Source organism: Bactrocera latifrons, unplaced genomic scaffold (genome assembly GCF_001853355.1).
Source record: "Bactrocera latifrons isolate USDA-ARS-PBARC rearing strain unplaced genomic scaffold, ASM185335v1 scaffold_4, whole genome shotgun sequence".
Taxonomy (NCBI): Eukaryota; Metazoa; Arthropoda; class Insecta; order Diptera; family Tephritidae; genus Bactrocera; species Bactrocera latifrons.
Genome location: NW_017537045.1, coordinates 1,317,607 through 1,333,572, shown reverse-complemented (window position 1 = coordinate 1,333,572; position 15,966 = coordinate 1,317,607). Strand labels below are relative to the sequence as shown.

Below are 15,966 nucleotides of genomic sequence, written 5' to 3'. Positions count from 1 at the left end.
AAAAAATTTTAAATTTAAAAAAACTTTTTTTAGCTTTCCAATAATGATTTTGTATGGATTTAAGCCCAAAATTGTATCTTCTATTCCGAGTTGCTTTTGCATCTTTCAGATATTTTTCGTAATTTTGCGTATTTAATTGCGCTTTATCAGTTTTTGCATACTTGAAATACATTTTTAGATTTTGAGATACTTTTCGTAACTTCGAGATACCTTTCGTAACTTCGAGATACTTTTGTATCTTTGATATACTTTTGCAAAAATTCCATATTCACGTTCTCTGTAAGCTGCTAACCTGCATATTAATATTTATGCTGCTGTATTTCCCAAAATTTAAACAAAATTTTTTTTTGATGAATTTCTACCCAAACTTCGTAAGTCACCAATTTGGCTTTGCATCGCATTTCATAATCCTTTTCGTATCCTTTGCTTCATCTATTGCTCGCAAACAACAAAAATCCACTTTCATTAGTTGACTTGCTCAAAGCCTGATGCTCACCATCACGCAACCACCACTCAACTGTCTGCGATGCCCTCAAGTGTAAGCAATAATTGCAAACGTGCGCATTATAACTAAATGTGAGTAAAAAAAAAAAAAGCAAAACAAAAATAAAATAACGCACGTTACAAAAAAATCTTATGCATACATATCAATTTTTCGACTGGCTATTTTACAGTTACAAAAGCGCAAATCATTGATTTATTTGCAATTTGCTTTTATCTGCCCGAAAAAGGTTGCGCCTCCACACGATTGTGGCTACCCACACTGCCGGCGCGCCGTCAAACACAAAGCAACCACATCAGAGTACCGTTGTAATAACCGAAAATAAAATTATTAATAAAAAAAAGGTAGCAAAGATACTTATGTAGATACTTTTTTGTATGAAATATATTATGAATTGAACCTTTTTTGGCGACGCCAACAAATATTACGACTGACATAACGCGACAATATGCGGAGTAAAGGCTATTGGTGACCACATTTTAGTTACGCATATGAAGTATGCATAGCTGTCAAAGAAATATTTGAATTTTGAGCGCGAAAAAAGAGACAATAAAAAAGCAAAATGAATGTTGACGATGTAAGTGTGCGCCGCGGCGTATGAGTGACCGCTACGAACACTGAGTGTGAGCGACTTGCGCGCTATATACTTCGATTTGCCTCAGACACGACCTGCAATTCATTTATTGCCACGACAGCGTAACCCTTTCTTGACAACAACTTCCTTTTGCGACGCATTGTATAGCGATACATTTATTTATTTATTAAAAGCGCTTTTTTCGCTTGCCACCTTGTTGTGCACCCGACGTTTTTTTGACATATGAGTATGGAAATTTGGTAAAAAGGATATATGCGCGCATGCAAATACAAATAATAAAAACACACATACACACATAAGCTTATTTGATTGAAAAAGGATACGCACTCATGCGGGCAACTTGAATCGCAAACGATTTGTAATTAACAAAATTGCCAAGCAGCCAACTCACACCAGCTGACTTGAGCGCGCAGAAGAGTTGCAGTCGAAACTGAAACTCTGACAGGCGGCAGCAGCAGCGAGAGCGCCAGAGAGCGACGCGCCGGCAGCAAGTAGAACAGAAGGAGGCAAGGCGCGTGACAGAAAGAAGTATAGAAGCCACACGGCAGGAAGAAGCACGCTAGACGCGCGCTGACAAGAACGATGCAAGCCATGAGGACACAAGCAGGCACGCCGCAACCACCAATGCGGCGCTTAACCACCCACTTAATCACAGCGCTGCAACAATTGATGAATGCTAAGGCGCACGACTTACCGCAGTCACAATGAAGATAAGCACAAATATAATTTCGAGCGCGTAAGGAAGCCATTCAAGCAATCGCGCCAAGTATTAGACCAAAAAAATCACTAAATTTATAGCCAAGCTGCAAATTTAAGTAAAAGGGTGTGTGGCGTTGACAAAGAATTTCCTTGCGACAGGCGCGGCGTCGCAGCCGCATATCACATGTGTCGCCAAAAGCGACGTACACGACGCCAGCAGCAACAACAAGCAGCAACAGCGTATGTCAAAGGAATTAAAATTCATTGGAGCTGAAAAATTTTAAAATATAACTGCTGGCTGGCTTGAAAAAGGCGGGTAGCAATGTGCGACACACACACACGCAAGGCTGCGGCGTCTGCCTGCTGAGTTAATGTATGTAACTTAAATACGCGCTCGCTCACTCCACAGAGCGCGCACAAGCAAAAAAAGGGTTTAAAGACAAAAGTCGTCGTGACAATGCCATTGATTTTTGCCTCTACACGCGTGTATAATTTTTAATGTCTAAGCCTAAGAGCAGGCAATATATATTGTTGGCACACAAACAAAGATACATAGCGAGCGCGCCTTGTTGTTATTTGCTGCCCTTGCCGCACGACAACAAGCGCACACACATGTTTGACGCATACGCAAACACACTGGCACAAAAGCACTTTGGTGTCCTTTTTGCCCAATACAATTGGCTGGGGTGCGCGTGATCGTGTGGGGAGTTAGCGGCGACAAAGTTTTCAAGCAGTTCGCATGGCACAAGCGAAGCCGTAGATGTAGCTTAATTAAGATATGTGCATAAGTATTGGCATGCACACACACATGCGTGCACACATATATAGTACTGGGCGTAGCAGTTATTGATGACAATGCTTGCGTAAAAATGTGTAGACGTCTGCGGGGGCAGGGAAATTGCTCTACTTATCATAATATTTTTGGTTTGTGCTGCAGCTAGCTAAGGGCAGCTAGCTAAGGGCGGTTAGTTACATATACACATGTTTGTGTTTGCAGCAGAATTGATAATTTTTGCATAAATTTTAATGAAGGTCTAAAGCCGCCACACACAACACCCACGCGACCCAAACAATTGTCATTAACTCTTACTCAAGCTACAAATCGTCCCCCCAGCCGCACTCTGACATCACTGCCTTAACTACTCTCTGCTATTTATATTGTTATTAATGATTACGAAATGTCGATTGCGGGTGCGCGCACACCTGATACATATCGTGCTACGCTACTTAGTAGCGAGTATATACGTATATTTGTGGTTTAGAGTGCCCAAAAGTAGGCAATGAAAATCTTTAATATGTTATTAAACATTTAGCTGGCAGTTGTAGCATTAGTGTGGGTTTGATTAACCGGAATTATGAGTATGAGCGCATAAAAGTAGGCAACAGCTGGTTTCAAATAATACTCACAGCCAAAAAGTATGCTATATTTTATATATTTGTCTTAATATTACGTGTACCGGACTTTTCTTGCGTATAAAGAATTTGACATTCATTTCTGTTAACATTAATTTTATTTGTACGGCTCAGCAACCAAATGCACTCAAAACCAACATGCACTGATTTTATAATACAAATTTTTTCTATCAGTTTCGGTATAAATTTGAATTAGTAAAGATTTTATTACTAAAACTTAACAACCAAGTCGAAACGCCCAAAACTATGCAACATTATCCAAATATAATCATATATAATATATTTAATGTTCCACTTGTACGAATTCGGATTTAAATTATAATTTATTTGAAAAACATGACCGTCGTATATCAACACTTTAACGAATTAACGGTACAGCTAAGCACGCCTGTAAATATGCTTTACAACTGCTGCAGTCACAGCGAAATCAGCTGTAACAACACACTCAAGCCCAAAATTACTAAGCAGACAACACTCAAGGTGCAGAGAAAGTGTACTCGTATATGTAACATGGAACAACAACAACATTTAATACAACGTACCATAGCACACTAGCTAGCCAATCAGTCAAAGTTGAAACTACACAAAGTCAAACTTTGTTGATGAAATGTAATTATAAAGGTACACACAAATATATACACACACAAATACATTCATATGCAAATGCTGGCTTGCCGGCTATATGATTTCGGTGTACAACAACCAAGTGTTGTTGAATATGAAAATTTTTACCAAAGCAGTTTTATAATTTTTGGCAAATATTCGACACCAAAACGTAATATAACACATACACATGGCGAAATTTGCTTGGGTGTTTGTATAGCTATGCGCCCGAAAGTCTGTAACAAAAATACCTCACAATATTGAGAGGTTGTCTGTCGCGCTAGCTGTGCTTTGTTTGCTTTTGGCATCAATTTATAAATTCTCCTGCACAAACACACATCCAACTATCAATATATATATATATATATATCTAACTGTAATATATTCGACAACCGCTGTTGGATCGTCTTGAGTGTCGCTGTTCGTTAGTAGTTGAGCATACAACCATTGGATCATACTCTGCGCACATTACGAAGGGTTAAATATTCAAACCGAGTTGATTTATCGTTTTAATATAACAAAACGTGAAATATAAAGCATCAAGTTCGTGGATAAATGAAGGAATTCATATGCATATGTACATATATGGATTAGAAACATGAATGCCTGCTAATACCTCGAACTGATGTAGATGAATGCAAACGAGTGAAGAAGATAAAGTTAGGCAAGGCAAAAAACTGAAGAAATCTTACAAAAAAAAAATAGTACGTGCCAACTTAAATTTTCTGAAATTGATAGTGAAAAGAGTTGCAAATGCATATATTTTCTATTAATCTCTACTCGCAAACCCAATTGAAACATCGCTACACTTAAACTATGCAATTCTAAGTACACCAACACTACACCAATTGTTGTAACATAAGCTTTAAGCATTTCAGTTGCTATATTTGGTTGTTGCTCATATAGAGCTTATGTGCTTTACATGCATTACTGTTACACCAATGATTTTTTTTGTTTTAAATGCTCAACTATCTTATAAACCATTATTTTCTAAATTTTCGTACATTTTCGTGTTCACCAACACTACACCTATGGTTGCCTTATACATTTTAAGCAATTAAATAGTTTTTTTGTACGCCTTTTATTACACTTCTGTTCACTTTATGCATTTTGAATACACCAACGTTTCACCAATGATATTACAATTTTGTGTGTAGCACTGGAAAACTCATCGTTACTAAAATTACCTACTTATTAGATAATTTCGAATGAAAATTATGCTATATTGCGCACACCAATACTGATAATACTGATGGTGTGGCACTCTTTCTCTGCTCTTCCAAGTACTCAATATTTCAATAAATCATGCAAATACACAGAATAGCTCCAGTTTGTGTACGTGATATCGATTTATTTGCACCCCTGATTTCGCAATTCGTCGAACGTGCATTAATTAACAAAATGCTTCAAAATAAAATATTTCGTAAGACTAGAAGACAGCACTGAATGCGGTGTTTCAAAACAATGGCGTACCCCAACCACTTTTACAACACCTTCCTTACATACCCACCAAACAGTTAGCGCCCATTCTCCACTAGCCAATTTTCAGCACTACCATCTTTCACCTCCAACAAAAAAGGTGGTTGTGTGGCAGCGAATTCTTTAAGCGCCGCCCCACCCATGCGCCTACACTTCACTGCGCATCAACGGCGCTGCACCCACACCTGTCGCCGCCTAAGCCGCAAATTTCCTTTTTCCATTTCATCAACAGTCAAGGCAACGCCAGCAGCCTCCCGAGCGCTACGCCCGTCTTCATTCATTGCGCTTCACTATGTTACTCAAGAGATACCGCACACGCACACACAAATATATTTACACACTTCTGCCGCTATCGAAAGGGTTAGATATTTCGTATTTTTGCGCATTGATTTTACTTTACAATTGTGCGCTTTGTATGTATGTGTGTACCAAATTACCTCTTTGAAAGCAGTCAAAATTTTAATATTTACACGAACGCTCTCAAGCTGAATTGATCGGCTGTCGCTTGCTTGAATATCTGCGTATTGTTGCTATCTTACTTCTTTATTTATCGAACTTCGAAATTATACAACAATTGTTGCTAATAGTATGCCACAATTGTATGCAAGCCGTATTGTTGTGCAGAGCAAAGCGTAAAGGGGTTCAATACTTGTTGTTGTTGTGTAAGAAATCATTGATTGCTACGCGCAAATACACAAAATATTATTTGTAGTTGTTGTTAATCATATTTAACTCGTTGTCATTTTACAATACTCTTTGCCGTAGTTGTTGTTGTTGGCGACAGTTGGATTAAAAGTTTTGTAATTAAAATTTTCGTAGCTGAGGCGACACCGCGCCCAGCAATAGGGTTGCTAGTCGACTTTCGACGACGCTGAGCGTTGGCTTTGTCTACATGCGGCAGTGGCAGCAGTGAGGTATGACTTGCTTGGCACAAGGGTTGTCTTTGATTTGTAAACGAAATTAATGCAAACAATTGGACTATTTAGTTAGCATTTTGCCAAACTTTATCCAATGCTATTGATTTTTGAATTCGCCTGCTGTTTGATTGTTAAGTTTCTGTGCTAGAAGCGGCGGATGTGTGCCTCAAATCGGAAATGATATAGAGTGATTTGTGGCATAAGAAGTTGTCATAGAAGGTTGACTATTTTCACAACGCAGAAAGTACAGCTACATATAATGTTAGTAAAAATGTTTAAAGCAACGTTATAACACAGCAATATTCAACAATGACGTTGGAACTGCAGAACTAGTGTTTACTATGCTTATTTTCAATTATCATCGCAACTTAGTAGTATTTTGGACTACACCAACGTTTCGCCGTTGCTGCACTTTCAAATTAGTAGTAAAACTGCATTGTAAAGTACACCAACAATGGAACGATACTGCAAAAATATTCGCAGATTTCATAAAAATTTATTTTACACTTCTGCACTTGCAAATTATTAGTAAAACTGTATATTAAAGTACACCAATGTTTCACCAATATCACAAAAATGTGCGCTGCTTACATAAAAATGCATCATAGACATCTACACTTGCATATTTTTGGTTAAACTGTATCTTTTAGTACACCAACCATTCATATTGCACTGATATTGCGAAAATACTCGCAGCTTTCATAAAAATATATTTTCCACTTCTGCACTTTCAAATTGGTCATAGCAAAAAGTTTCCTAGCTTCATAGAAATTCATTTTAGACATTTGCACTTGCAAATTATTAGTAAAACTGTATATCAAAGTACACCAATGTTTCACCAATATCACAAAAATGTGCGCTGTTTACATAAAAATGCATTATAGACATCTACACTTGCATATTTTTGGTTAAACTGTATCTTTTAGCACACCAACGTTTCCTATTGCGATGATATTGCGAAAATACTCGCAGCTTTCATAAAAATATATTTTCCACTTCTGCACTTGCAAATTTTTTGTAAACCTGTATTTTAAAACACACCAACGTTTCAACAATATTGCAAAAGTGTTTTCTAATTACATAAAAATTCATGGCAGACTGTATAAACTTGCATATTACTGCTCAAATTTTATTTTTAAGTACACCAACGTTTCAACAATGTGCCGCAAATCAGTATAGCGTATTAAAAACCTATTATATAACTTTATAAAAATTTTTCGTTGTTAAAATTTGTTCTTGATATATACCAACATTTCAGCAATTCCAAATTATAAGCTCTTTAATAACATAAAAAATAGCAAAGTAATCGTTATTTCAAATTTATGATTTTTTAAACTACAATGTGTGCAAAACACAACTCCAACGCCATTTACAGCAAACATTATTTACACATGCATTTTGTAGGCAAATGACAAATCTATTTTAGCCATGTAAACAACTTACAACAATAAGTAACCCGTTCACTGCGCCATTTGTTTTTTTATTTTATTTTTTTTTTTTTTTGCCCGCATGCAACAGTCAACGGTAGCAACAATCATGCATGCAATGTATGCGCGTATGCGAATTTCGCGTGTCAGCGAGGCATTAGTTAAAAGTCGCCGCAGAAAACCAATAATCACGCATGTGCAACAACTAGTATGCCAACTAACTAAATAAATATTTATTGTAACGAATGATTCTGCATATGCTAATACACTTGTGTGCGCTTGTTCTTATTATTGTTGTGTATATAGCCGGGAAATGCAAATGTGCGCCAAAAATCAAACATAAACTAATCACCATGAATTTATTTATGATAATTTGTTGCACACATACGATTTATTTATTTTGCTTCTAGAAATGTGTAACTCCACTTGCGTCGCATTTATACGCCGAAATGCCATTATTACCAATAAGCAATAAAATGTTACCAAAACTATAAAACATAATTAGTTAGCATTAAAAGCGCATAATAAACATATGTGCTGCGTCGGTGCTGGCAGTTAAGCAGGCTAGCGAACATATAATATAATATGATATACATAGGTGCGTGCGATTGTATGCGTGCATGAGGATACTTAAAGCGCTGGCAAAAGGCATTATAGTAAACGCTTGCCTGCCACATGTTGACTTTTCCATGAAAACTATGCAACAACTAGGCACGAAGCAGTTGTTTTTATTGTTTTATGGTTAGAACTGTCAAAAATTATTTGTTAAATGCATATATTAATACGTACACATTGCTGACAAAAGTCGAATTGTCATTAGAAAAGCATATAAATTTAACGCTATACTTTGGTAATGCACATTAGGGAAGCAGATACAATGTAAACAAAAACAAAAATGTAAATATTGCGCTATACTTTCTTAACACACTGTATGAAATAGTTAAAAATAGATATTTTTGCGCCTTACTCTCTCCTTAAATATAATAAGAGAGGGTTAAATGTCTTAAAAACTCAAATTTATCGCTATACTTTCGAAGCTCACTGTATAAAGTTCAAAAAAAAGGAAGACAACTTCATGCTTGACAGTAGGCGGTGACGGTAACATTAAGTAGAAGAGTGCGACAAGATGATTTGATTAAAAATCTCAAACGATTGTGGCATCGAACGCTGCCAGTGGCCGAAAGCGGCGGTGGAGTTAGCAAAACTGCTATTTATTTTACCTAACTAAGCGACATATAGGCATATGTGGCATACTTCAAGGCGCAAGACGCATATATACCATACAGCAACAACAACAACAACAACAATTGTAGTAGCACACAACCAACAAATGAACTCATTAGCATATGAGCGAGTAACAGTTTGACTGGCGGAGGAGTGAGAGCAGAGTGGGCGCCTAGAGTGAGAGTTGCTAGCGTGAGTGTGTGTGTGTGTATGAGTTTGTGTAGCGAAATAACATCTATAAAGACAAAACTGTCTCTGCTGTTGCTACTTAACAGCCCTACTGCCGCTACACAGCAGACGCAAGAACTTTGGCAGTCACGCATTTGACAGTTTGTCAATGTACATACATATATACGGAATGCAAACGGGTTAAAAGAAGACAAGTTAGAAGAAGTAGCATGCATGTAAATGAAACACACACACACACACACACACAAAAAACTCAGACAAACAAAACAAAATATCGTAAACAGCATAGACAAAATACGACAACAACGAGCTGTTCGAGATGTGCCTTGGAATTTTTGAAAAGGCTTTAATTAATTGAATAAAAATCGTAAGCACAGACATAGCCTAAAATATATAAACACTCACACAGCTTGTGTGAAGCAAGACACACATTTGTCCTCGTTATTTGCCCATAAAGTCATGCATACACGGAGATAATGTGCGTCAGTGTCGTGGAAATCCTTTCAAGGCTTACAACAAACACATACGCACGCACTTTTTCGCCTCTAGAATAAATAAATAAATGACAGCACAAAAATGAAGGCGGCACATTGCGTAGGTTTAAGCCTTTCAATTTTTCGAGAGCCCATCGAAAATTGGGTAGCACAACATGCGTGTGCAATTAAAAGAAAGCAGTAAAAAAAAGAATAAACAAACATATAGAAAGAGTTGTGGCATATTGGAATATATGTATGTATGTAAAGTGGAGTGGCTGCTAAATACGTTATGTGTACTGTGCGTGTGTATATGTTTGCGCACCATTAAGACGATTTAAGAAGTTTGCAAACAAAATTAAGTAATTCCACCAATATTAATAGCTAGGCGTGTGTGTGTGCTTTGTGGGCATTATAAGGATGTCATGCAATTAGTAATGCTACACAAATTTTTTAAAGGAATCGAGGGAATAACAGCTGGTTTTATTAAAAATACAGCAGTATTGGAAAAAATTGCAGGAATACAAATCTTTTTTTATAACTAATTCGTAGAAATATTATATTTTGAAATTGGTAAAACGTAAGTTATAAAATTATGAATATACAAATATTTTAGAAAAAACTAATTCGTGCTAAAACTAAAATTTGTTCAAACATTGTTGAAACGTTTGCGTAGCGCTGGTAAATAATAAAATAAAAAATTGGCTTCGAAGCGGCTTACAGCCTCACGACACACACTTTAGCTTCGTTATTATGCATTTTTAAACCATTGGTGAAACGTTGGTGTATTGAAAATCACCATATTTTTAGCGTTTAGCTTCTGTAAGACACATAAAAGTATAAATTTGACATTAAAACGCTTTTTCACATCGTTGTTGAAACGTTGATGTGTTCGAAATACACTTTTGTTATTTCAAAAGTATATAGAAACAAATTTTAGCTTTTATTGGCAGCATAAGCTTTTGTTGCGACATCATTGGTGAAACGTTGGTGTAAATAAAATTAAATTTTATTGCTCTAAATGTGTTTTAAAACAGACTTTTATACCATTGTATTGCTCTAGATACATTTGTATTGCTCTAGATGCTTTCCAAAACGAATTTTGGCGTTCATTTACAAATGTTTCAAGTTTTTAAATGTAGGTATACTTTTAAACAGATCTTCCAGCTGTAAAACTATAAAAGTTGTTAAAACTGAAGGCTTTATTAACTCTCAGCCATCCCAAATTGTCTCAGCTACAAGCAATAATCTCAATTGCTTTGCAATCAGCACTAAATACCCCATCTCTATGTCATTGATATGGTTAATAACAACAACAGTAATAAATAGACGCCCGCAAAAATGTTTACGAAGTGGGTTATATCTGCCATAAATTCATATAAATTAACAATGGACAAAAAAGTTTTAATTGAAAAATATTAAATTTCGGCAAGCGCTCAAACACATTCACTGCCAAATATAAAATATGTGTGCTTAAAGCAACAAAAATAACGGAAAACCACACGCGCGGTAGGTACAAATGTACATATCTACGTATAGGTAAGAGCAAATAAGAGAATAACAACCGCCAGGCATAATAAATTAATTGATTAGACATCCTCACATTACACAAAAGGCACGAAAGCAACAACGTAGACTTAATGCAATATGTTTGTATGTGTTTGTGCTTGTAGCGAATTTATGATTGTGTATTTTCGAGGAAAATATTCGCGGGTGTAGCATTGATAGGGTATAAGTATGTGTGGAGAACATAAAATAATACAATCACGGCGAAATCATATGCAGCCAACAGCAACAAACAAATCATCTTCGGTTGTAAAGAGATTTTTATGAGCCAAAGCGAAAGGTTAAAATTTCACCACCTATGTTTGGGTTACAATTTTCTTAGCATACTTCTAGGGTTGGCAGCATGCATATTCATAAAATTCGACAAGCGCTTGCTACAAAAGGCAGCAATATTATTCAATTTTGCAAGGCAGTGGTAGTCATAAGAAAATATGTAACACAACTTATATGCATGTGGTAAAAATGGCTCGAACAAATAATAACCACTTGCGGTGTAATTCAATATCAAATTTACGAGTCTATAAATATGCTGGAAGGCTATCCGTGTCATTGTTGCTTGCAGCCGAGACATGTGAAATAAACGTGGCTAAGAAGCAAGCACATTTGGGGGAATTTGTTGTTGTTATTTATCGGGCCTTTGACATTTTTGTAACAAGAAGTACAATTTGCTACGTAGAGCAAGAGACATATGTACATATATGGATGTTCATGCACTTTTTCTTACATTTTCACGTTAAAAAATAAGAGTTGGAATGAGAACAAGTTTAAACTAACGTTAACATTCCTTTTGTAGCACCAGAACATAAGAAGTATACAATAAGATATTAATCGAATTTCTAAAAGTAAAACGATTTTCACTCAAACAAAGTGCTTATTCTAGAATACAAACTGATCTTAAAATGCTTAGATTTTGATCTAACTGAGTAAATAATTTCAAAAATTAAAAACGTTGTATTAATTACAAAAATGCTCGGTAATAAGTTTACCAAAAGCTACTCAAATAAGATGGTATGAAAAATAAATCACTCAGTTTTTCACTCAAACTTTTAAATAATGCTTTTTTTAATTTTAACAGTAACAACTTGAACTAAATTGACACGAAAATTTTTGAGTGCAAAAATAAGTCACTCAATTTCTCACTCAAACTTTTAAAATTTAATTAACTTTTTTTTTTAATTTGTAGTCACAATGAAGCTGCACAGAAAATATGATATGATCAAAAGTCAAAAGTTTGAGCTTAAAAATAAATCACTCAATTTTTAAGTCAAACTCTTAAAATATAAATTTTTTCGTCGTACGTTAAAATAAAACTACATAAAAAAACCAGGTTAAAATAAGCCAAAACAGTTTTTAACCCAAACTCAAATACCCAAAGTTTCAGCTAAAAAATCCCACAGCTTTTAACTCAAAATTTGTAGTTAACTATTCAAGCTATAAAGCATAATTTACAATTTTTTCAATATAAAAATATTTTATTAGCAATATTTGAGTTAGATATTAAGACCACTAAAGCTCTTCGCAGTATAGTAAATGCCTCACTCCACGCGGAGCTGCTACTGTTGTACAGCTTTTCGTCAACTGCTGACAACCACAATCTTTGTGTGTTGTTTGTAGATGCAATTTTCATAAAGTTTTGTACAGAAACACACAAGCACACATGTACGTATGTATATAATATATGTGCAGTGTATATATGGATGTATATAATGTGCACTGAAATATTAAATGAGATTGCCGGTGTTTTGTGTTGACGAAAATATGATAATTGGCAAATTTGACAGGGGAATTTTTCTTCAGTTTGCAATAGCAATAACAACAAGCCCCAAGGCGCTTAAATATGTATGCATGTTCGTCAAATGTATGTGATTTTGTAAATTCTCGGCATACGCGCACTTTCCGTGGAAAGCGCACACATACAGACATACTTACACATACAACTAATATATATATAATTAATCATACATGCATATATGCTAGCTGAGATATTGAAAATTTTCGAATAACGTCAAAGACAAGACAAAGTTTTCAACGGCTTCTGTAAGGAACATACACTTGTATGTATGTATGTATGTGTGTACGATTTTACGACTTGCATGAATGTTGGCTACATATGCTTCTTATTGCTTTTATTTTGCGCCCGCTTGTAGCTCCTGATTTTTCGCTATAGTTGTTGTTTTTGGAGCGTGCATGATTTTTTAATGACAAGCGCCGTGCACACACGTTCACAACACTGCACAGCACGAATACATATGTGGTTGTGCTTGGTTGCTATTATGTACTTGAAATAAATTTTTATTTTATTTTGGGGCGGTTTTTAATTGATGAACATAAATTGGCGTTTGCGGTGCTGTTTTGGGGTTCTGCTTGCGCTGATTGCAGCTGCGTTCGTAAGAATGAGTAAAGAAGACTGGTGTAAATTGTTCTTAGTTCAAAGTAATGTAAGGCGTGATTACTGGATTTTTAACGTACATACAATAATCAAGATTTATAATTAAGTATAATGATTACTTGTAATGAATACATTATAATTACTTGTTATAATTACTCGTAATGATTACATTAAAAATCTTTCTAATTATTACTTGTAATTATTTCATCACAAGTATTTATAGTGATTACACTATAATTATATGTAATGATTACATTATAATTACATATAATGATTTTATTATAATTACTTGTAATGTGTACATACGATTACGTGGCTAATGTATTCTTATTTCTCAACTGCCTTTGCTACATTGTAATCAAACATGATTACATGCAAACTAGTAATGACTACTTTGCTAATAATTATACCAACATATTTTCTTTGTCAAACTATTCTCTTTACCAAACCAAAACATACACTTAAACCTACCCACAAACAGCCCACCGCATCATACATTTCTAATTGTTCTCTCTCAATTACTTCCAGATTAAAGCACTTATCGAAGAGGTACAACGCCTGCGCACACTCGAACAAGCACAACTCACACAAATACAACGACTTGAGGATCACTTAGAAGTGAAGCGTCAGCATATTATACGCCTAGAAGCGCGTCTCGATAGCCAACAAATCAATGACGCGCACAACGAAGCGATCGTAGCCACCGCCAACAACACAACAGCAGCAACAGCCGCAATTACCGCTGCAGCGCCCGCGACATGTGATGTTGTGCACGATGTTGACGATGATGATGAGGAGAATGAGGAAGTTGTTGACACCACTGCTGACGCTGATGCAGCTGTTGACAAAATTGATTTAACCACAACAACAACAACCACAACAACTGAGTCGCATGACGCCACAGAAGCTAGAGCTGATTTCGCCGCCGATCGCGAATGTGAGCAGTTCAATGCGGCGGCGGAGGACACAAATGCAACAACAAGCACAACAACAACACCGGCAATTGCGACAAACAATGACAACAGCGGCAGCACATCAACAACAGCAGCAGTTGAAACGACACAGCAAATGTCACAACAAGTTGGCGAGCCACAAATCAAAAAGGAAAATCAGTGAGTCTTAAAGTTTGATATGACAGCACTCAAATATCCCAATTGTCAAATATTTCTCTCTAAGCTTTGTTTAGTAATTTTCAAATGTATAGTTACCAAAAACCAAAATTAAATAACAACAATTGAAATGCTTAGCGGAAAATATTGTTTCTATGAAAAACTCACTTCTAAACGCTTATCTATAATTTACAACTCTCTTTTCTCACTTCTCGCACTTGCACAGCAGCCCACTCGATTTGGACGTGATTAGTCAGCAATCGGCCATAGCTGCTGCTGCAGCCGCCGCCGCTGCCGCTTGCGCCAATGATCCGAACAAATTCCAGGAATTGCTGCTTGAGGGCACCAAAGCGTTGGCGGCCGCCGCCAATGCTGCCGAGGGTAAGTTCACATTCATCTGTTATTTGTTTGTATGTGTGGTGGTTACACGTCTTCCTATTGTTCTGCTTGCTTAACACTTCACTTGCGCTTATCTGCGTTGATATCTGTTGCACATACATTTTTTATTCAGAATCTTTACACGAGTATTTATGCATTTATTGTTTTATTATCTTCTGATTCATTTGTTGGCTTTTTTACAACTACACTTTTTTTTTAAATATATGTGTGTGTGGGTATTTGTTTTAGCTGTAAATTCTTATTATGCACACATTTGCTGCTGTTGTTGCTTGTATGAGGCTTAAACCGCACATAATAATGAATAATAATTATTTTAATTTTACATATTAATTACTTTCTAAGCTAAATTTGAAAATAAATCTTTTATGAATATAAATGTATGTGTATTTTAACAATTTATAAAAAAAATATAGTTTTACTATATAAAAAATAATTTTTATAAATAATTTACCTTAAAAATTGTTAAAAATTAAAAGCAAAATTAAGTTCTTTCATTTTCTTTATTAGAAGCATTTAAAAAATAATTATAAATACCTATTCTTATAATATTCTCACTCTTTTCTTTGCACTCACCAAATAAACACTCGTCTGTAGCTACAAAGCGCCCACTGCTACAATAATATTATTTTTATTTAATTAATTTATTTTTTATTTATTTTGTTTATTAATTTGCTTTCTCTATTATCCACATATTTTTTTATATTTTATTTTATTTTTTCTTTAATTTTTTCTTCTATCTTCTACCCAGTTCGTTTTGTATACATATTGGGCTACAAATGTTCGAAAAATGTAATCATTAATTTTTGAAAAATTTAAAATTCGTTTATTTTAAGCAATTGTGTTTAATTTTTCTTTCTTGACACATAATTTTTTTATTTTAATTTATTTATTAGTTTCTGATGACCTATCATCTATCTTCAATTTTGTCTTTTTTTATTATTTAAAAGTTTTTGTTATGTTATTTTTTCTTGATTATTTTTAT

The 15,966-nt window shown here is 35.2% G+C and overlaps 1 protein-coding gene across 3 annotated transcripts in view; it reads left to right on the top strand.

Moving 5' to 3' along the window:
- Positions 1–15,966, top strand: part of LOC108972462 (homeobox protein cut) — a 204,997-nt gene that overhangs the window by 158,453 nt on the left and 30,578 nt on the right. For 2 of the 3 annotated variants that reach the window (XM_018939059.1, XM_018939058.1), the window contains exons 4-5: positions 14,005–14,588; positions 14,812–14,966. In XM_018939059.1, the coding sequence (XP_018794604.1) occupies positions 14,005–14,588; positions 14,812–14,966 (739 nt within the window). The remainder of the gene's footprint in view (positions 1–14,004; positions 14,589–14,811; positions 14,967–15,966) is intronic. The other variant, XM_018939060.1, reaches the window with a different exon arrangement.